At 55.8% G+C, this 22,121-nt stretch overlaps 5 protein-coding genes across 5 annotated transcripts; 1 reads left to right on the forward strand and 4 right to left on the reverse strand.

Annotated features, from left to right (window-relative positions):
* Window positions 1-610: 610 nt before the first annotated feature.
* N0V96_007709 (uncharacterized protein) lies at window positions 611-1,725 on the forward strand (the record flags this gene model as incomplete). The annotated part of the gene is made up of 2 exons (XM_053194596.2): window positions 611-1,084; window positions 1,138-1,725. 2 exons carry the CDS (start codon window positions 611-613, stop codon window positions 1,723-1,725), a joined length of 1,062 nt encoding a protein of 353 aa, XP_053048092.2.
* A 538-nt stretch (window positions 1,726-2,263) lies between these two features.
* N0V96_007710 (uncharacterized protein) lies at window positions 2,264-3,314 on the reverse strand (the record flags this gene model as incomplete). Its single annotated transcript, XM_053194597.1, has 2 exons — window positions 2,264-2,713; window positions 2,775-3,314. The coding sequence occupies 2 exons, from the start codon at window positions 3,312-3,314 to the stop codon at window positions 2,264-2,266; spliced, it is 990 nt and encodes a 329-aa protein (XP_053048093.1).
* A 645-nt stretch (window positions 3,315-3,959) lies between these two features.
* On the reverse strand, window positions 3,960-5,450 carry N0V96_007711 (uncharacterized protein; the record flags this gene model as incomplete). The annotated part of the gene is made up of 1 exon (XM_053194598.1): window positions 3,960-5,450. The coding sequence occupies one exon, from the start codon at window positions 5,448-5,450 to the stop codon at window positions 3,960-3,962; it is 1,491 nt and encodes a 496-aa protein (XP_053048094.1).
* Window positions 5,451-6,151: 701 nt separating this feature from the next.
* On the reverse strand, window positions 6,152-8,123 carry N0V96_007712 (uncharacterized protein; the record flags this gene model as incomplete). Its single annotated transcript, XM_053194599.1, has 2 exons — window positions 6,152-7,865; window positions 7,951-8,123. 2 exons carry the CDS (start codon window positions 8,121-8,123, stop codon window positions 6,152-6,154), a joined length of 1,887 nt encoding a protein of 628 aa, XP_053048095.1.
* Window positions 8,124-10,163: 2,040 nt separating this feature from the next.
* On the reverse strand, window positions 10,164-11,459 carry N0V96_007713 (uncharacterized protein; the record flags this gene model as incomplete). Its single annotated transcript, XM_053194600.2, has 1 exon — window positions 10,164-11,459. One exon carries the CDS (start codon window positions 11,457-11,459, stop codon window positions 10,164-10,166), a length of 1,296 nt encoding a protein of 431 aa, XP_053048096.2.
* Window positions 11,460-22,121: the final 10,662 nt, after the last annotated feature.

Genomic DNA, 22,121 nt, shown 5'->3' on the forward strand with positions numbered 1-22,121 from the left:
ATCGTCTCGACGACTCGACCACGGCGGGCAACTTCTAAACCAGCTATCGAGTGCTACGGCCCACCTACTGGCGACCGACAAAAACTGCAAGCTTGGGAGTAACTGGACATCGTTCAACTCGACCTCAATCGCCCCGAATCACCTCAATTGTGAACGCGACCAGCCTTCCCAAGTCTTTTCGTCGACTGCAGCATCGTCGACCCGTCATCTTTTCGGCCATTTGGACCGATTCCATTCGTTTGACCGCACATCCTCACCGTTGCCTTCATTGGTAGTCGCATCTGCATCAACACAACCCCGACCGCAAAAGTGTTCCACCCGTGCAGCCAGTGGAGTGGTGATCTTGTTTTTCCTTGGTGCTATAATATATCCACCATCGCGTGCGTGATCTGGTCGATCACCGGCTAGAGACATTCGCCGCCGATCCAACGTGGGGTTCTCTCGGCAAACACCAGCAATAATTGCCTTTTTCTACCCCATCAAAACTCCGTCGTCGAGGACTGCTCTTCTCGACTCGCCAGAACCGCTGCAAGAGGGACTAGATTATGTTTGGTCTTGGCAACCTGCGTGTCGCAGTATTCCCATGATGGCCATCATGTCGTTGTCATCCATGACCCGGCCACGGTCACTATGGCTTCTCCTATGCCTCACCATTGCCTCCGTGGTGTTGGCCGGCTCCGAACCCGTGCTGGAGGTTCTTCCCGCTCAGATTACTGCACCCGCAGTGCTTCCTCCCATGGACGCCCTCGTCATTGACGATCGCACGCCTACGATGATCAAGGGCCGGTGGACCATGGTTCCGCCTGGGTATGACGAACTCAAGAAGCGAGACGACGAAGGCATTACGTTGACGCCCAGCACAACCGACAAGGCGTCAGCTACTGCGGCCTCGACTACGCTGACCGTTTCCGTCACGGTGCCCGCTGCGACTGTGGACTCAGCTTCACCCCTGCCGTCGCCTTTCGACACCAGTCTCGCCTTCAACTTTACCAGCAACGACGGCGCGTCCTGTCCTCGCTTCATCAACTCGCTCCTCACCAACCAGAACTTTAAAAAATGCTACCCGTTGTCGATGCTGCTCCAGGTATGTTTGTTGTTGTCTGTCGGTGTTGTATAAGAGCTGACTCTCTCGTCCAGGGCTCGAGATCCTTCTTTGAGGCTGAAAAGAAGCTTTTGAGTATTGTGAGAGTGCTCGACGCCACCTGCGGCGCTGACGTCGAGTACTGCACAGAGTTCCTCACCGGTGTGGCCGGTAACCTAACGTTGGACGCCAACTGCGGCTCCGACTACCAGGCCGGCAACCCAATCGTCATGCAGGCCTATCTCGGCTTGAAATCGTATGAGATGCTGTACAAGGCTACCTGCCTTACCGACCCCGACACGTCCATGTACTGCTTTGCCAACGCCGTCACCAACCTCACCACGCCCTCCAACGTCTACTTTTACTACCTCCCACTCAACATGACTTTGCCCGCCAGTGCAAACCCCACCTGCGGCACGTGTCTCCGACAGACCATGGAGATTTACCAGACCTTCACCACGAATCGCAAACTCGCCATCTCGTCAACCTACGAGGACGCCGCGTCGCAAGTCAATACCATATGCGGACCAGAGTACGTCAACGACACGCTTCTGGCCGCGGTCAGCACGGCAGGGCTGTCGGTGCCCTCCTGGGCTCTGGCGGCAACGACCATGACCCTGGCTCTGCTTTACAACATGTTGTAGAGCGGTCGGCAGACTGCACTGATCCATAACGAGTCATGTTTTGAGTTATTTGATTTTCAGCAAGCGCCATGATACCCTCGACATTCTCTCGTATTTATTTCTACTTCTAATGCCGCACCCGGCATCCGACCTTGTCGGTCTTCACATTACACTTAGTATTTAGTCTTATTTCTATTCACGGCCGGATTTTGGGTAAAAGAAAAAAAGAGCCGGGTCCCAAGGGACGGCATCGGATGGCGGTTTCGTGATTATTGGCAGCAGCCGGGATTTGGGCATGGCGCATCCGCTGACTTGGCGGCATACATTGTCATATACGATGGCAACCACTGGCATCTGACGAGATGCTCTATATACTGTAATCTTCGCATGGTGCGACTGTTGATACTCTTCTCGTAGATATTTTTTTAGTGGTGGATTCACATTGGTGCGGGGATGGATACGGCGGCCTTTCAGGGTCACGTCAATACAATATGTAGTCAACACTCGACTCATTCGCTCAGTGACACCGCACGATGCCACACACAGGGTCGGAAGCCATTTACAGTTTCCCCTGCCTGCGACCCCTTTCCTCCTGCTCCCTCAGCCTCCTCTGGACAACCTTCCACGGGTGAACCCCATCCGCGTACCCGACAAACGGGGCCCCGGGCTCGTACCCGAGCAAGTCCACCAGCCGCCTCGGCATCCCGGCCAGCTTGTCCCACTCGACGGCGAGGATCTGGTTCTCGAGGGGCCGCATCCAGGGCTGGCAGTACTGGATCGTCAGCGCCCTTCTTGGGTCGGGCGAGGTGTTTTCCCCGCCGCCGTGCCAGAGGGTGCCGAGGAAGAAGACGGCGCTGCCCTTGTCCATGACAACGGGGATGGCGTCTTTGCGCTGGGGGAGGTGGGCCGTGTCGGCGGCGCCGGTGTCGGGGCCCCAGGTGTGGGAGCCTGGGATGATGACGGTCGCGCCGTTTGAGGGGGTGAAGTCGTCGAGAGCGACCATTACGCCCTGTTGGGCTGTGTCAGTCATGGAGGAGGCAGCTGTGGTGTGCAAGGGGGAGGGGCATTACCGTCCCAAAGGACCGATGGGGCCTCGGCACCCCGACGTAGCCGTCGTCGTGGTGCAGCGCCTGCGGGGCCTCGCCGGGCTGGATGTAGACGCTGTGGAAGGCGTTGAGGAGGAAGCCCGGGTCGAGGAAGTGGTTGTTGAGCGCGAGGAGGGCCGGATGGGTGGGGAACTTGTGGAAGACGGGGGACTTGTTGAGGAGGGCGTAGATGCGGTGGGTTTTGAAGCCTTCGAAGCTGTTTCTGCCGCCTGTGGTGGTGCTGTCCTTGTCATTGGCACCGGCGGAAAACCCCCCGGCTGGCCCGGCTGTCTTGGGCGAGGATGTCAGGCGCACGATCTCGGCGTGGGCTTCATCTACTTCCGGGGCGGAGAAGGCGGAGGGGATGATTACGTAGCCGTGCTGTTCTACGTGGGCGATGAGGGTTTCAATGTTGGGCACGGCGGGCGAAGACGAAGAAGAGGTGGGGGTGGTGTGCCGGGATAGACGGGCGTCGGCGCCGGTTTGCGCGTTGACGAGGGCTTGGGCTCGAGATTGGAATGGCATTGTTGTTTCTCTCTGTGCGTGCGTCTCTTTCTCTACGAGTGTGCTACCAATACTACTTCTCTTGGGCAGAGTGGAAGATGCATTGTTGGAGACCCTGAGGGGGCCGCGACATATACACCTGTCGTTGGATGTGGTGTTACTCGGTAAGATGTGGGTCCGCCGAGGTCCCGGGAGATGCGACTTGAACGCGGGGAAGAGGTAGATAACTCCAAAATCTAAAATGATGGGTTGAACTTGGAGATGGAGTGCGGGGCTGCCGAGGTTTTGTGATGAGGACTTACTAGCCGGATTGAACGGATGGATGTCGCTGTTCTGCTGTTGACTTCACAAGACGGACGATTCCGTTACTTATCGTTTTGTTTCCGGCCTGACGTCGGCCGGAGGGGTCCGCACTGACGGAAAGCTTGGACAGCTCCGATCGCCCCACTTTAGCCCGGGATTTTGACTGCATGCAAGTGAAGTGGCTCTTTTTCATCTGGGCTACCTAGTGCAGAAACTGTTACTGCCTTTTTGTTTTTCAGTCCTACCCATGTATCCTAATCTAGCTTGTGACTTGGGACAGAGTGCAAATCATTTCTTTCTGCCGAAAACCTGATATCCTGTGCCATGCCTCCTTTCAATCATCATTAAAATGTCATACAATCATCACTCCAAGCGTAGCCCTTCGAGCTCCTTCTTCAGCACTTCCACAGGACGGAAGGTGCTTCGGAATGGGCCAAGCTGCAAAATCCTCACCAATACGCTCTCCTCCTCCTTGTACTCCTCGCCGGCTGCTGCAGCTCTCTCGGCCTCAATCTGCGCCACGCTCTTCACGTCGGAAAAGTCCCCCTTGATGCCCGTCTTCTCCTCTCCCCAAATCTCAAAAAATGGATAGCCGTGGTTGGCGTACGACTGGGCGTTGACGGGGGTGTCGGGAGCCGGCTGTCCCGTCACGGCACAGAAGGACTCGACGCTCAGGATCTGAAGGTTCATCATCACCGAGGCCTCGACGTCCCAAACGTCGGCCGGGTACTTGTCTGCCTCGATCGTTTGGGTGATGAGACCACCAGCCGCGAGCCCCATCTCCTCGACTTCCGGAGGTGGTGCCGCCATGGCACTGGAGACGGAAGCTGCGCACATCATCATCTCGGGACCGCCGCCAGGAGCCGCCATGGACTTGAGCCCTCCCATCATGCGCATCCGTCCCCGCATTGGCGTATCATGCCCGACGTTGACGGTCGAAAAGTTTGGTGGGAAGTAGGTGTCGCCAAGCTTGGTATCGTCGGAAAAGTCGATTCGGTACTTGTCAAAGCCCGAGCGGTTGCCGTGGTCGCTGAGACGCTGTTGGTCGACGGCTATGTCAAACTCGTCGCGGATGAGCTTCTTGACATCCAGCCAGGTGCTCTCACCGGTGAGGCCCTTTTCCGCAACGTTGAAGGTCCGAGTGACGACCTTGTGCTCCTTGTTCTCGTAGCGGACGTCAAACTCGGTCGGGAGATTCTTCTTGATGGGAATCACTTCAATCTGGATGCCGCCAATGTTCTCCTCCCCGGTGACCTGGGCCTCGACTGAAAAGCCCGATCCCTTGGGCTGCGCGACGAACTGCCGAATCTTGCCGTCCTCTGATACGATGCCGTCCAGCCAGTTCTGGTCAGGCACCACCATGTAGTCCTGGATCTGCTTGCCGCTGTTGAGCATCCGCACGCGCTTCTCCAGCGTCTTTTCGTTCTCCGTCATGGGCAGGCCGGAAACCGCATTGACCCCGCCAACGTAGATCTTGATGGCGAAAGGGGCCTGGGCCGAGAAGTTGACCCACATGGCCTCGCGCTGGTACATTGGGAAGAAAATGCCACCCTTCTTGGCCATGCCCGCGGGCATGTTGTGTGCGTAGTCGTGGACCTTGAATAGGGGAAAGGTTCCGAGACCGGGGGGAAGGCTGTTGGTGTCCCTGTTGTCGGGGACGCGGATCGTGCGGTTGAGCTGGATAGAGAGGGCGTCTTTTTTGCTGCCGTGGGAGATGCGGATGTCTGATCGTGTCGAGTTAGGACCGTCGTCTCCCAGGCGCACCGTCACTCTGCGGCTGCTGGCAATGGCGTGCTCTTGGGAACGAATCTCGGGCATGACCTCGACGGTCTCGGGGTCGCTTGTCTTGGTCATCTTGTGTTGCGGTGCTGGGTGTCGGGTGGTGGAGATGAGTGAACGACTGTTCTCTGGTATGTGGTATGGTGAGTTGAGTGAATGGTGGTGTGGGTGGTGAGTCGGATGTGTTGACTCTACAACCTGAGGGACTGGAGGTTCTTATAGACGGCAAGGTAGACGGTATTTTTTTTTTTAATCGTCTGAGTCAAATTCTAGGTGCCATGCAGGCAGTCGGACGTGGTGAGGAGAGGTCCTTGTGGTTCAGCCTCATCGTGACACTAATCGGGAAGGTACGACCGTCAAGGGTGGAGGGAGCAACGGCAAGCCGCAATTGGTGCTCCTGCCTTGAAGTTGGCTGCCTCCACAGACCGTGGCTGGTGATTGGTCGCGATTTCCAGATCGGGCTGCTGGACCCCGCTGCCTGGGGCCGTGCGCCAAGCCAAGGACCGGGGGGCGACGTCACTCCAGCGTGTTTTACGCAGCGGCGTATTACTGACCTGGACTTGCCCATGAAACATTCAACAACATGCCGTCAACGACACGTATCACAGCGTTGCAGATTGTCTTTACAACCTGAATAGAATACCAGTCGCTTTGTTATGGGACGCAGTCATAGAAAAAGACAACATTATCTTTCTCTTTTACGAACGGCACCGTCCAGACAGCTGAGCTACACATTCTGACCGACGCCGTTATGTACGGCCAGACTTACGAGTGGGCTACAACCTTTTCTTCTTCTTCTTGTCGGCGTGCTGTTCGGCGCTACCTTCGTCGGCAGCGCGCTTGGCCGGCGTGATCTCGTCTCCCTTGGGTCGCGCCGTTTTATGGTCCTCGCCGTGATCAGCGTGCTCGCCGTCGTCGCTCTCAAACTCGTCCATCATCTCTGTGTCCTGGCCCGCAAAGAGCTCGCGCCAGCTGCCGTCCCGCACCTTTTCGTCGTTCCCGTGGAGGCCGACTCCGTACGCCTGCTTCATCGCCGCCAGACACGCCGTCCTCCTCTCGTTGAAGTCAAACATTGGCTTCGGGTACACGCCCTTTTCCTGCTTCTCTCCACGACCCGTCACCCTGACCCCGGCTTTTTTCTGGTCCGGCAGCGGGGCTTTCCACGGCTCGTAAATGTACTTGGCGTCCAAGTCCTTGAGTTCCGGCACCCATCGCCGCACAAAGGCGCCCTGCTTGTCCCACTTTTGCCCAAACGACACGGGGCTGTAGCACCGAAAGTATTGCGAGAAGAAGGCCGTGCAGCTCAGCCATTGCCAGTTGCCGGCGTTACACGCGGGCTCGTGGTCGAGCAGCCACTCCTCAAACACTTCACAGCCGCGCTCCCAGTCAATGTAGCAACCACCTCTCGTCAGGAAACAGGCGACCGAGTGGCGCCCCAGGTGATGAATCCACCCCTCCTCGCGAAGCTGCCGCATCAGGGCGTCGATCCACGGGAATCCCGTCACGCCGTACTTCCACCGCCGGAACCACTCGTCCGCCTCCGCCGAGTCGACGTGGTACTCGCCCGTCACGAGGCCTGTCTCGTGGTTGACCTTGGACGGCAAATGCCACGGGATGAAGCGGCAGTAAGGGTTGTTGGCGGTCTGCGTGAACTGGTAGCCCAGTGCCGCGTGCGCCGCAAAGTACATGTCGCGGAAGAGCAGCTGCCCCAGCAAGCTCTCCGGCACCTTGGAAGCCCCCTTGCCGTACTTTGTCACGACGTCCTGCACCTTCCAGTAGAACTCGCGCACCGACAGGGCCCCAAAGTGCAAAAACGGCGATAGAAAGGTCGTCGACTGCGGCTCGAATGCCGCGGGGCTCGTCTTTGGCTTTTCAAAGGTGGCCGTGTACTTTTTGTCGGCCAGAATCTCCTCGAGCATCGCCAGCGCCCTCGTCTCTCCGCCCTTGTGAGGCGTCGTCGCCGACGGAAACCCGAGCTCCTCCATCGTCTCAATCGCAAAGTCCCCCTTGGGCCCCGCAATCTTCTTGTACGCCGCGTCCCCGCCCTCGGTGCGGTTCTCCGCGTTGAAATCGGGCCTCGTCTCGGGCGGCGTCTGCTCAAAGTCCACCGGCATCTCACCCGGATCCGGCAGCGACTCCGGCGCCGCCACTGGCTTCGCAATGGGCCCGACCTTGGCGCCGGCCGCCTGCAGCTGCGCCATGGACATGGTCGGCTTGCCTCCGTGCTTCTCAACCACGGCGTCGCTATCCCACAGCGTCCGCCCGCTCTTGATGATCACCTCCACCCCGGCATCCTGGGCGGCCTTGATGACCACCTCGTCCCGCTCGCGGCCGTACGCGTCCGTGTCCTTTTCAAAGACGAGGTGCGTCACCTTCCACGCCTTGAAGAGCTTGGGGAACAGCGTCTGCGGGCCCTCGCGTAGCACAAAGAGCTTGGATTTTGGGTTGAGCTTGGTGATGCTCTCTGATAGGTCATTCTGGCAGTCCAGTCTGGGCACAACGGTTTGTGTAAGTCATTGTTTCTTGCTCGTTACTCCCTCCGCAAGGGGGAAGGGGGGCGTGGGGGAAAACAAACAGAAACTGCCACCGGTTCAGGCCGCCTCGGGCGCGGTACACGTAGTGCGGATCCCAGGTGAAGATGGGCCACAGGGCGGCCGGCTCGAGCGCGAGCGCTGCCGCAAGGGCGGGCGAGTCGTGGAGTCGAAGGTCGGTCCGGAACCAGTATATCACGCGCGGGCCGGGTGCCATGGTGGATGTGAGTGAGTGCGTGCGTGCGAGTGAGTGAGGGCGAGGTATGTGACTGAGAAATATTGGGTTGAGTGAGACGGTAGGTCACGAACGCTGTGTAACGCGAATCACGAAATCACGAGATACTTTCACCTAAAACCTAGGATGGAGTCCCAATTGGCATGTCACTAAGCAAAGGGAGACAGGCTTGTCGCGTGAGGGAAGCGCGTCAAGGAGAATATGTTCCGCATTGAGACATCAAGGGTCGATTGGCTGAGTAGGTGTTGCGGAATAAAAAAAAATAAAAAAAAATCAATGATGTCAATGACTCTAAGCCACGCGAGTCTTGGGAGTAACCACAGCGCCACACATTTTTCGTTTCTTTTCTTCCTACGATCCAAAGACAAAGTCTGCGGGTGTCTCAGTCCCCTAAAATATCCTCACACCCGTACTCCGTACTCCGTACTCCCTACTTATTGGACTGGGGTGGTCCAAGAAAGACAAAGTGCCTTGGAAAGAAGGAGGGAAAATAAAAGCCCGGACCAAGACCGGCGTGTGCTCGCGCGCCACTGGAGCCCGCCGAACGGGACATCGTTCCCGCTTGGTGCATCCGTACCTAGGCCATTCATCCCGTAAATCTCGCAAAGAAATTTACGAGATTGCGCGCGCATACTGCGTACCCGTTTCCGTGGACCATGGGCCGGTTGGGTTCCCTAAGGCGATGGGTAAGCACCCGTGACCCCGTCACCCGTCACCCGTTTCGCCCGTCCCCCCTCCCGAAAACTTTATTTGGATGATGGCGGCGGCGGCTACTGCGATGCTTGAATCGCGGGCCAATTGCTGTGTATCCGTACCTTGCATTGGTGAAATGGTTCAATGGCCCACAACCCACGAACCCTGACGGTTGAAGACGAGGGGGGAAAGGGGACAAAAAAAAAAAAAAAAAAAAAAGGACCCATGAACCCTGACTCGCACGGCTGGCAGATCGCTAGGGCTTTGCCAGGGAGTATCGTGGACGGCACGACGAGGACGATGAACCCCTCGGGCCCTGAGGATTTCTCAAGGCCCGAGGACGGAGAACATGCCACACGGTAAGGCTAGAGAGAGAGAATGAATAAGTCCCTGGAGAGACAAGTCGCATGCCTTGGATGGCCTCACCCATTTTTTTTTTCTATTTTTTTTTTTTGGCTCCCTTCATGTTTCCCGGCTCGCCCTTCACCCTGTGTCGGGCCGTGTAACCTCAGACTCTCACGCTGGCCAGCCGAGGAATGCAACGCCTGCGACGATGGCCCGGCTGTCGGATGGGGATCGTCGGCGCCATCGACGCCAAAGTCGCGGCAATGGGGCCATGCGTTGCGACAGGTTGCCCAAACGGGAGTGTCTCCCTTGCTCGCGGCGTGCAGTCAGATCATGTTGGAATGGAGGTCCGCTCCGACGTGTGTCGGCTGAGCGCAGCATCACTGGTGGCTGAACAATGTAAAATGAGTTCGACAAGGCGGCGCCCCGACTTTGAATTTTGTATCCATCTCGTACCTAGCGAGGTCACAACAAAAAGCCTGTACTTCGTCCCCGTGTGGGAATAGAGCAAAAGACTGCCTTCCCGCCAATGATGCAACCGAGGCCTCGAAAGTCGAACCCAGTATCAAACTTGCGTCTCTCCATGATCATAACCCATAAAATTGCCACAAAGGGTATATATAGATACGAAGAAATGATGAGTGAATCGAGAAGAAAGTAAAGCAACAAATATGCAACAAATGGGATAGACACATGTAAAAAAGAAACGACCATCGTAGCGGGTATTCCTCGCTTTGCTAGGATGTGATGATAAATTACCGCCTGGCCTCGGAGAGATGGTTTCGGCGTGTAACAAGTATTGCACACTCGTTCTTGTACGCCTCTATCGTCAAGAACGGCCCCAAGCCCGACGAGAACTCCCAATTGAAACACCATCGCCGCCGTCTAGTCGCCGATTTACCAATCTCCAACAAACGCCGTGTTACATTATGCTGCCATCCCGTGTCCAAGTCGGTGGGGAGTTTTTGGTTTTCCTTTCGTCGTTCACCGCTGCTTTCTTGTCTTTTTGCGCCTGGTCGTCGAGGTTCCTCCTCCGCCGCCACCGCCACCGCCAGCACCATTGTCTTCCTCGTCTTCGTCGTCGTCGCTGTCTACTTGTCGACGAGCGTTCTTCCCACTAGACTTTTCGTTGCCCTTTTTGATGGAAATAAGACATCCCTGCTCTTTGAGACGCTTGGTGAGAGGTGTGCTGGCCTGCATGCCTGGGAAGTCCTTTGCGCTGTAGACGACAAATATGTCGCTCATGATGGTTGACCGGATGGGAGCTTTCCTTGCCATGTGTGTCGGGTCGACGACAACCAACACAAATTTGAGACGGAAGCTGCCCGGTGTGCGGACTGACATGTCGGGGAAACAGAAGAAGCAGCCTTCGTTGCCGTTTTCATCTTGACCTACAAAGGGCGATGATACCAGCGAGCCCATGATCCGCTTGCCTGGCCGCATCCCATCGTTGGGCATGTTGGTTTCGTCGGTCTCTCCATCCACGTTCCAGATACTGCAGTGAACAACGTAGGCGGGGTGATGAATCTTGTTGTACAGCTCGTCAGGCGTAAGGTCGGGATTGTTTATCCGCAGCTGGACAATGGGCGGCGGATCAATGACTCTTCTGTCTCTTTCGCCGTAGCCACAGCATCTGGCCGCCATGGGTTGTTGGCGGAAAAAGATTTCGTACTCGTTTCGCACCACCTTGACTTCTGGTTCCGGAACACGCTGAAGCATCCTTCGATCGTCGCTGCCGCCGCTCAAAAGATCCTCAATCTTGACCCTTTCGTGCTGGCTCGTGGCACTCCACGGTGCTCCGGCCGTCGGGATCGTAGATCCAGACCGCACTGCGGGAATTCTCAGGCTGGGTGGCGTGAATGGAATGGCGACTTTTCCTCCGCCCTGGTAGTTGTCGTTCAACACCCGTGGGGCACCGTGCGACACGTGTGGCATCTGCGGAGGCTGGTTACGCTTGAGATAATGTGCTTCTCTTGCCGCCTGGTACTCATCGTATGGCTCACTCTTGGTCGCGGACAATGTCGGTGATTCGCGTGGCGACTCCTGGGGATAGCGGGGCATGGGAGCTGCTCTATACGGATCGGTAAGCTGTGTCGGTTGAGGCGGTGGTTGTTGGTAGTGTTGGTACTGCGGCGGCTGATGGTAGCTGGGCGAGGGGGGTTGGTGGTACTCGCGCTGATGCTGATAATCACTGCGGTAGTAGGGGGCTTGATGGTAGTCGTTTTGGTGGTATTCGGGCTGCTGCTGTGCGACGGGCCTCGGTTGCGAATTGGAGTGCATTGGAGGTGGCAGTCGCATTGGTTCGGGTTCGTAGGCGTAATGTCCGTCCATGACTGGCCGTGGCGGGCCATACGACGAGGGCGAAGGCGCCCATGAATTGTGCCTTTGAGCCATGCTGGGTCCTTCAACTGGATGATGGTGAAAAGTAGATTCCGCTATGTGAAGACGGAGAGAGAAAAGACGGCCAAGACGGTTTGTGTAGTTGCTCCTGAGAGTGAGCTGCCCTTATTAGCATCAATGCTTGTTCCGGCGCGAGGGCACCCTTCCACGTTCTCGGCTCGGGGGTGTGGCGGCCGGAGCGAACTCACTGTAGGTGGAGAGGTCTCAGATCCGTACTCAGCCCTTGGCCAAAGTCAAGCGCGGGAGAGAGAGAGAGAGAGAGCGAGCGAGGCGTTCAGCTCCGAATGCGCTCAGCACGATCGGCGCGTGTCAGCTGGCCCGAATGTGATTTGATTGAAGATTTTGAGAGAGAGAGAGAGAGAGAGAAAAATCGGCGTCGGATGATGCAACTCAGACCACGCCCATTGGAAGCTCTCTCGCGAAGAAACAAAGGTTGAGAGGTGCTGGATGCTGAAGATGGACCAAGAGACGGGCGGTAGCAGAGAGGGGCTCTTTTGTCCGCTGTCTTGCCCAATGGCGCTTCGCAGCTTGGCGGACGAACGTGGGCAAACGTCTCTACACAGGGCTCGTAACAGAACAGAGACACCTCGTTCCCTTTCCTTTTTCGCTGTCCAGACCACTGGTCAAAGGCGCGCGGTTGAGACACGGTCTAATCGTTATCGGCGACAAACAAGTGCGGGCTTTTGCTCGATGGATCGGAGCGGCTAGGTGTGTCGGCGTGAATAGAGATGGTCAGAGTCGAGCCGGGGAGATCCTTGTCCCAGTTGGCACCAGCGAATTTAGTCTGATGGGAGCCCCCAGAAACCGGGAGGAACGATCAGCGGGACGATTGAGGTTCGAGACAGAATGGCGTCGAATACGTTGTCGTTTGGCATGCAAGACGGATGAATGTTGATGTGTGAGTACACGTTGGCGGTCGGATCAGGCCAGTGTCGGATAGGCGTGGGCGTGGGCGTGGGCGTGGGCGTGGGAGGATGTGCGGTGTTGGGAGTGCGACCAGAGCGAGGCACAGGTATGGTGAAGGGAAGAAGAGGGCAAGGCGACGGTGGGCGGTGGGGGGGGTTGTTGGCAGGTATGTATATGAAGCTGCGGACAACTCAACAGGGCCCAATCCGCGGTTGCAGGAATCGATTTGCGGTGCCAGAGAAGGAGTGGAGGACGGAGACGAGAGGCTGTACAGTATCTGCACACTGCTAGGATGGGTCTAGGTTCCCTGTTCGCTCTGCCCGTCTGGCGAAGTGCACCGCTACAAAGGTACGATGGTTTCTGGCTCAGGAGGAGAGGCGAAGAAGGAAGAGAGAGAGGAGAGGGAGAGGAAAAGAGCAAAAGGCGAGCGAGGATCAGGGCCGACCAGCATCAGCACGCGGCATCCGCAAAACACCAGGTGCAGTGTTGGCTTGTCTTGTCCTGTCGAGGAGAGACCAGGATCAGGCCCCACGTCGGACAATGTGATGGATGGGGGAGAGAAATTGGGGCCTTGCGACTTGTTGGACGCGAAGGGCGAGCGAGTGGTAAGCGAATACTCCGTTCCAGACTAGATAATGGCCGAAAAGGATTCGAAATAGGGTTTCCGGTCACTGTGCAGAAGTGATCAGTACTATTCAAAGTATGGATATCGCACGCAGATTTGGCTGTAAAAAGAACGAGAGACCAACGGATAGAGGGAGGCATTCGTTTGGAAGATTTGGGCGAGCAGCACAGAGAGGTAGCGCGATAGGGTGGTCTGGTAGGCGGCGCGGAAACGGATGGGCTTAGGGGGACCCCAGCTCTGGCGAGCCATGGCCAAGAGTTGGACGAGGATGCGGTTCCAGTCCGGCGACCAGGACAAGGACCGGGGTCATGGGTTCGACCAGGGCAAGCCGCAAGACAGGAGGCGACATTGGCGGACGGGTTTAGGGGGGGGAGTCGGGACGGTGGCTGTCGACTGTCGAGAGTCTGGCCGGTGAATGGTCGGTCGAGGGGATTCGTGAGGGTGCCGCATCGCACTCGGCCTCCGTCCAGTTGGGAAAAAGAGAGATGGCACGACGGGTGCATGGGAACGGAGCTTGGAATGCAACTTGGATGAAGTTGGGCTGAGGAGTATGGAGGAGAGTAGCTGTACGCAGTATGTAGTACATAGTAGGCTGGAGGCAGTCGAGGGGAAAGGATACGTACCGTTTCCTGAAGCATCGGACGGGCAGTTCATTGGACGAACGGGTCTGATTGGATCACGAAGAGGAGGAGAAAGCTGGAGGGACTCGAGGAAGGAACATCCAACTTTGGGTTGAGGTGTGTGGGGAAGGCCCAGCCCAGAGTATGGTACGTATCCATACGTCCTCACTGATGACTAAGGTACCTACTCTGTACTGTACGTACCTACGAATACCAACGCAGTGAGGTAAGGTAAGGTAAGGTAGGTAAGCACGTAAGGTACCTTAGCTAAGTACGAATTGGTGCCTGCCTGAGGTGAGGTAACCGGTCCTCGGTTCTTGGTGCACTTTTCTCATAACAATGCATTGCAGCCATCGCAGGCATCGCAGCGAGCGTTGTGCAACACACCCAGCAATTCACCAGGCTCACGCAGCAGCAGTCCTCCTTTTCGGACCACAGAGTACGGAGTACAGTGCCAAAGCAAGGGCTCCATTGGCGTGCAGAACTGCGCATGCGATGCTCCTGCGCCCAGTCGAGCAGAGTGGACAGAGTCAACGAATCAGACGGCGTTGGACGCCTCGTCGGAACTGCAACTTGGGACCTGGGTGTGCCGGGGAGCCTTGGGCAATGCAACCCGACCATGCACGCCTTAAACCCGCGAGGGACAAGACTCGACGAGTGAAAAATGGGAGCCCTGGTCCCAGCCGCCAGTCGCAAACTCGTCGACTTTGAACATTCCCCCGACGCTGCGATATCTCGCCGACAGCCTCTGTATTTGTACCGAGTGGCAGTCGACTCCAACGGCCCAGGAAGGGGACCACCTCGCCTTGGGGCCCCTGGACCTGAACCCGGACCTGGACCTGGACCGGCAGGAGCGAGTTCCGGAATCGCCACATGTCTATATTTACCTTGTATTTTACCTGCACCATGAGGACGAAGTATCCCTCCGCAACATGGCTGGAAGATAGGTGTTCTCGAGGAGCAAAAGCATGGGTAGCGGAATCAACAACATCTCGTCAAACCTGGAAGTTTGCGGGGACGTAATCGCGCCTTGGGGCCCGCTAAACGACGGGTGCATCCATACCTAGCGGCCGACGATTGGCGCCAGGGGCCATGCCTACACTCCCTTTCCGCGCTATCCTAGTGCTGAAGCTACGAGCGCCCGACTGACGCCTCTACGCATAGAGGTTGTGAGGTCTTCGAGGCATTAGCGGGTACGTTAACCTCTAGTGACAGCTCTTCTGCGGGCATGACATGAACAGACCTGGAAATCTCTCGAGGCTTCGATGGTGCGGCCAGCAGCGGGCACGATGCAGGTCAAGTTAGCAACCTTTGGTACGTTACTGCGTAGTACGCAGCAGACAGACTCAGCATCTGCAACGGCCGGGGGGAGGGGACCTGCCTCTGTTGGAACTTGGGTCCTTGCTGCTGCAACGAGATTGGAACCGGGGCTTGCGCTTCACCTCACCATCCCAGCCGTCCCACGCAATTTTCCACCCTCCCTCTTCCCACGCATCCAAGTCCGCAACTCCATCACCCAGACACACTCGTACGCTTCTGGAATACAACTCGGCCGTCCTCAAAGACACTCTGGGCTTGCGGCCTCCACTGCGCCGCCTTGCTGATGCCCCTCAGCTGACTGAGCCTCGGGCGAGCTTCTGCTCCGTAGTCTGTATCCTACGGCCACTCTGTGTCCCAACGTGCATGTTTGCTTGCTGACATTTGCTTTCAGGCCTCGCACTCGCTCATGCCTGTGTGAACTGTGGAGATCGAGATCCTGCTCAGCTTCTCGTCGCTTTCTTTGCATCCGCCGCAGCCCGCTCGCTACCTCGCTGCCTCTGCTGTGCCACGCGAGCGAGTCTCGTCCACGATCGGAGAACACCCCGGCCCATACATATACTACCAAAGACGTAGCAACTCTCTTATACTATTCGAGATACCCGCCGAGGCATGTAGAATCAGACATCTCCTGGGGACCGCCTTTTTGCACCGGAGGACGGGGGCTTTCGTCCCAGCCCGGCCCGCTCCTTCTGCCCTCCTGGCTCCTGCTATGCATCGTCTCCGAGTTCCCACGTCCGTCGCTTTGTCGCCCCCAGTTCTCAACGTCCTCCGGCCATCCAGCAAACACGCTTCTCAATCGAGGCATTCACCCGCGCCGCTTGCTCACCCGATCGGCGAATAGCCCACGTTCCCCTGTATTCCTCAATCCCTTCCGTCGGCATGTCGATAGTGCTCAACCTCGTTCATCATCCATTGGTAATGATCTTCATGCCTCCGTTCCTGCTCCGTGCCGACACCAGCCCTCAGTGCGTGAGTGCTAACACGAGGCAATCAAGTCGCAATCAGTCAGCGGGCCACCAGGGACTAGTCTATGGGCTGATGTCAGCGCACGTTAGTCTCTTGTGCCCTTCTGTGGAGACCAACGACCGAGGCTCCTTTGGATTGTTCTCGGGTCAATCATTGTCCAGCATGCACCCGCCGCATACAACAAAGCATTTCGTCGTCAAACCGATGCGCCGTGGCGGGCACCCGCAGCCACCCGGAACCGATATTGCGGCTGCTGGGAGAATTTTCCTCTCTTGCACTGTGATTGACAAAAGTCTGTAGACCTTCCGCCCGTGAAGCTGGACAGCGAGTCTGTCACGTCTGTGTGACTGTGGTGCACCTCCACGTGTGGCTGGACACACTCCGTACCAATACAGGCCAATTGATGGACCAATCGATGGAACGGTTATTTGCAGCTCTACAGCTTTGGGCCATTGGTGTGGACGCCGCCCAGCAGGTAATATGTGACGCTGAATCCGGGTTCGTGTTTGCTTGTCAAAGGCAAGGGCCGCACGCCCGGGGTGCGACCGGGGTGGGTGGCAGCAAATCGAGTTGGATAAAGTTCAGCATATCGTGCACATCTCCGGATGAGAAGAAGGCGCGAACCCCCGGGGCCGGTACGGAGTACCTGGATTTCGGGCCACATGTTCGGATGGGACACAGATATGCATGTCTTTTAGACGGTGGTCTCGGTTGTCAACGAGCATCGCCAATCGGCGTCGACACGGCCAGCGTGGTGAGACAAGACCAGTCCTTTGCAATTCGTTTTCCATTCTCTGACATTTCTCTAGTGGCGCTGCTGCATTCCACCACCTGCCGGTCACCTCTCACCCGCGTCCGCCTACCGAGTCGACGGTTCCCATCGCCAACCGCGGGCGATTGCAGCGAGATGCCTCTGTGCTGGTCGTCCAAGTACAGCTGGGCTGCCGTCAAATCAACCTCTATCAACTGCAGGGCTGTCCCCCGTGTGTACGACTGAGACTCGATGAATTGTCCCTGTAGCGGCCAACAATGGGCATGTGACGACCATACTCGATCCAAGACGATCTGTACCGACACTCTGCGCCAGCTGTTGGCTGTTCGCGTATCTTGCCGTACTTCTTGGCGGCGAGAGCGTCGAGGTCGCGGACTCAGACTCGTTCCATTGTGGGGTCATTTCCGGATATGTCCACGCCCTCTTGTTGCTGTTCGCACTCGATGTCGACGTCCCCACACACACACCAACCGTCAACCCCGCTCTTGTTGGTTCTCAGCTGTTGGTGATTGTGTTCACCTCAACCTCTCGCAGGGGTCCAGCAGCGACGCCACAGGGCTTTTCCTCCGCTAAGAACGGGTTAAACGACGGGTCCGTCATCCCGCCAATCTAGCTCTGACAGTAACGCTCGGTCCATACGCTGGCGTTCTTGTTATTCTTTTCACCTTTCACGACACTACTGTGTAAGCCTTGCCGTTTCGGCCAGCACTGACTTCCAACGACGGCGTCGATTCAGTAAACTATGCCTCATAGCTACGGCCGTTGCGATGGAGCAGTGTCTCGAACCCCCCTCTCTCGCGCTTTCGAAGTCGGCCTCGCTCGCCGTCAATCACGATGAGGAAACACGGCAACGAACGAACCAGGCTGGCGGTACCTTGGGTGCCTGATACGAACCGCCATTCGACATCATCTGTCACATCTGCTTAGGCTGCAGCAAACAATAGCCCGCTTACACCAAGACGAGCGGAAAGGCTCCGACCTCTCGTACCTCGGTCCTGTCGTGGCTCATTTCCGCATCTCATCTTTGCACTGTCCGGTGACAGTCGCTCGGGTCCGGACCAGGGCCCTCTGCCAACGCATGCATTTCCTTACAATGGCAAAATGCCCGCTTCCAACAACCCAGCCGCCACCAATCACCAACTCTGTATCCTACCCTCCACCGCAAAGAGGACCACAAGAGGTCAGCGAGGCGCCGCTGGTTATCTGCGTGCCTTGCGTCGCCATCTACGCATCATGGAATTCGCCAATGCCGGTGGTGGGTGCCACAGGCGAGCCCGGGATGCTGCACCGCAATCTCCAACTACCGCCATCACTCGCCGTCTCACGGAGCGGCGTGGATCACGGAATCCGGCCGGTCTCCTTGAAAGCATACGCTCCTCTGTGTGGCTGTAGCCGTTTCTCCTAGCGCCCAAGGTGACACGCTGCGATGCCATTTTGGCTCTGTCACGGCGCATCTGCCAAATCCCCGAAAGAACTGGGTTATCAACGGACCTGTACCATCCAATGAGCGCGCGATTTCATTGCAATTTGGCTCGCGGCTGTGCGATTCCCCAGCGTCCGTCGTTTGGCAGCCCCCGCATTGCACCCTTGCGGACTCCTGACTTCTGAAACGAATCACGGTAGGGCACTGTCGCGTGGCAGTCTTTGATTGCGGACACATGCAAGGAGGTGCAGAATTGTTCTGGAACGTTTCCCGAGACATTCGTCACGTTGGTCAAGCTGGTTGATGGCCTTGGATGACGAAGTCGGGATAATTGACGTGGCTTTTGGACGGCGGTCATTTCTGCTCGGTTGTGTGCCATGTCCACCGCAGACCTGTCGTCTCCCAACCACTGACACGATGCTGACCGTCGCTTCGAGGAGGTGAGTCTCTCGAACTTGGTCTGTTGGGGTTTAAGAGATGGCATAGAATTGGATCATTTTTGTTGTCCGACACCTCCAAGTGGGTGGCACAATGATTTGCCGCTCATCGCCTATCCTACATACTTGCCTATTTCTACCATTGCCCTACTTTACCTACCTCTCGACTATATGTGTGCTCTTGAATGAGAGGCATTTAAGGAGATAATAGTGATACTAATAAGAGAAATAGAAGAGTGCGGGATAGACTGTCTAAATCAAGATACACGGTTCCATTGGTCGTTGCTCTTCCTACTGCACGCGAACGTGAAATGACACCTGATACCGGTCGCCGGGGTCCAAATGCCACTGCCACGAGTCACCGGTTGTGACTGTCTCGATGTCTGGTCCAAGACGATGGAAGACGGAACAAGGTTGCTAATCAAATGGCTCGTTATGAAATAAAATACAACACAGGAAGGGAGAAAGAAAGAAGGTCGCCACCAATGTGTACATCATTGCCGCCAGGTACCTCAGACTGATCTGGCTGTGTAACGAAGGGACGATTTGTAGTCAAGACAGATATAGACTCCATCCAGTACGCTTGTCGCGACACTTGAACGGAAGAGATTATCGAATGAAGCTTGTTTATTCCATAGGAACAAACTCTTTTCATATGAAGGGACTTACACTTGCTGTGTTCCATTGCCTAGGATGCACCATAGTGTCTCGTCTCTGATCAAGGGTCATCTCATGAGCATTGGTGGATTCATCATCACTCATGGATGGACAGGACGTGGGTCTAGTCGTGAGGAGGGGGAATGGGGAACCCGTCCTCAAGCTGTTTGGTCGACCTCTGTAAATCGTCAGGTCACGTGAAGTTTGGTGATGTTTCGGGTTGACTGATGCCCACTACGATAACCGCTCACAACAACACATGGGGAGAATGTCTCGCCCATGGCCTTTTTTGGCAGAGTATCGCAGCTTGGGACCTCAATTGAGGTCATGAGCTGGGAGCTTTTGTTTACAGCACGACTCTGGTTAGGTTCCCTGTGAAAACATCGGACCTTTTGGATTTCTGACGACATGTTTGCAGACCCGATAACCTGCATGGCCGCCGTTGAGTGACGAATGGAAGCACGAGTTTGTCCTTGCTAGGCGGCCATAGTAAGAAAGAAAAGAGGCCGTATTGGATGGAAAGAACAGGAAATTCTTTTAGTAATGTATCCTTAGCAGGGCTGGTAAAGAAAAAAAACAGTAAGATGAAAAAATGAAAAAGATCAAGAGCCACTATCGTGACTTGAACGTGGCCAGCTTTCAAACCGTATATCGGCGGGCCTCAAGTGATAAACCACTTGACCACGTTCGATGATGGAATCAGAGACAAAGGGATCCTAGATACCTAGGTGACAACCTCTTGTGAGTTACAACAACAAAACCTGTCCGAATACGGTGAGACGTCACGAGGAGCAAGACACAGCATGAACGCCCCAATGAACACAATGGTATTGATACTATTCCTACGTCTCTATTCCATCCACGCACGCCCCAAATTACTAGACGATCAGAGTTAGAACCCATTTCGTTTCGAATCATACGAGTTGTACGTACCTTCACTTGACAAAACAAATCGTGGTATTTGTGTCAGTTGGGAAGGGTTGGGATGTGGGGGACAGAATCTGGGCTGGGAAGAGCCGAGATGGGGAGTGTTGGGATTTGTGAAAGATGAAAGAGGTGAAGGCAGAGTGTGGGAGAAGTAAGAAAACCAGAGGGCGGGAGAGTGAAAGTTGGCAGGTGGAAGAAAATATGAATATGGCGGTCTTTCTTCACGTGAGTTGCGTATTCGCCAAGTGGATGTAGAGAATACAGTGTTCGAATTCTTGCACAACTAAGGTACGTAATGATGATAAGTGACGCTTCAGTTGTCTTGATCTGTGGCTCCGCCTCATCCACATCTCTCATGCCATTGCCTTGTCTTTCATCGCTGGGGGAATAATTTAAAGAGGCATTCATCTTGAACTCATTCTCTTATGAGCTGAACGAGCAGCGTGGCGGGCAATTGAGATGTTCAGTGGTGGCCGGTTCATTCCCTGGGCACGTGATAGGAAAGGGGGAAGGAAGAACCCCAGCACCTTCCACTTGGTTCGTCGGCTCACGCAGCCTCATCCTACCTATACCTCAAGGTTCCTTGACGCCACGGGTGAAGCTTATATAGGCCAGACCGTTTCCATTCCTGTCACCAGCACAGCAGGCGCCCCCTAGGCCGGGGGTCAGGTCAAACTGTGGCGTGGTGGTGGAATGGTCAATGGTCAACAATCAATTTACGCCAACCAGCCTACTCGACGACAGGCTTAGCGAGAGTACCCAGGTTCGAGTCCCAGCAAGTGCGCCAGAGATGTAGCCCCCAGTTCAGCACCGGGGGGGGTGAACTCTTTTGCTGCTCTGTTGTATAGATGGAATTGACTTTTTCTTTGAGCCACATTGAACATGTCGTTTTCCCGGGTCGGATATATCTAGAGGGTTAAACGTAAGTACCGCCGAGGGAACGGGGCCCCTGAGGATATAAAGATTTAGGAAGTGTACAAGCGCCAGTCAAGCGGGTGGGAGGGATATGAAGGACAGAAGTCTTGGAGGTGAGATGGGAACGAGAAATTTGTGATGAACTGCAATCTTCTGCCTTTAATATTGAGACATTTTACCCTCTAGGCTATGATATCGCTCATCGAAAAACCGAAATTAGTTGACGGCTGATTCCCGCCAACGTCGTCGGCATTGTGACCTGAACTACGGGGAAATCTTGGATTGAAGATACCCATTACACCCACGAAGGGGCCTATCAAAGCCTCATATGGTACTTACGACTTGAGTCCAATACAGAACACGATGCCACGATTGACGTATTGTGTACGCCCTTCTCGCGCACACGCTGATCCTTTTACTCTTCCGTTCATCCTACGAGTGGGCGACATACACAAGTCACTTTAATAGACTAGGCCCCGAAACGACTGAACTTGCCTTATTTGCGCAACGAATTTGGTTCGTCACGGCCATCATCCGGCAAGCAGGTAGTCAAGAAGACAGGCTTGGGGCCGGCTTGGCACGGGGAAGTGGGGCCGGCAACGGCGGTGGATGCAGCCCAGTCCATGAAATTGATACGCGGTGTTCCCTGCATGAGAACCTGACTCTCTAGGCGCACCAAAGTTCAAGAGCCTGCAGAGTGAGTCAATCTTGTTGCGTCGGTAGGAACCCAAGAATGGCGCATTGCAATGGTGCTGTCTTGTTTCTCGCTTGCAGTAAGGTACTACGTGCTGCTGCCTGCTTTAGCGCATCTTGTTTGAGTAGGTCGGCGGATCGCATATCCGACCTCACCTCCTATTTCCGAGGTATGTCAGCCAGAAACCGAGCAACACTAGCATATAGAAAAGACGGATAACTCCATCTAATGGTTCATTTCTACTGCTCCGTATAGCTTTGTTTACGCGTTGCTCGATCGT

The sequence above is a fragment of the Colletotrichum fioriniae genome (assembly GCF_027942845.1).
Source record: "Colletotrichum fioriniae strain IMI 355084 chromosome Unknown scaffold_9, whole genome shotgun sequence".
NCBI classification, from domain to species: domain Eukaryota; kingdom Fungi; phylum Ascomycota; class Sordariomycetes; order Glomerellales; family Glomerellaceae; genus Colletotrichum; species Colletotrichum fioriniae.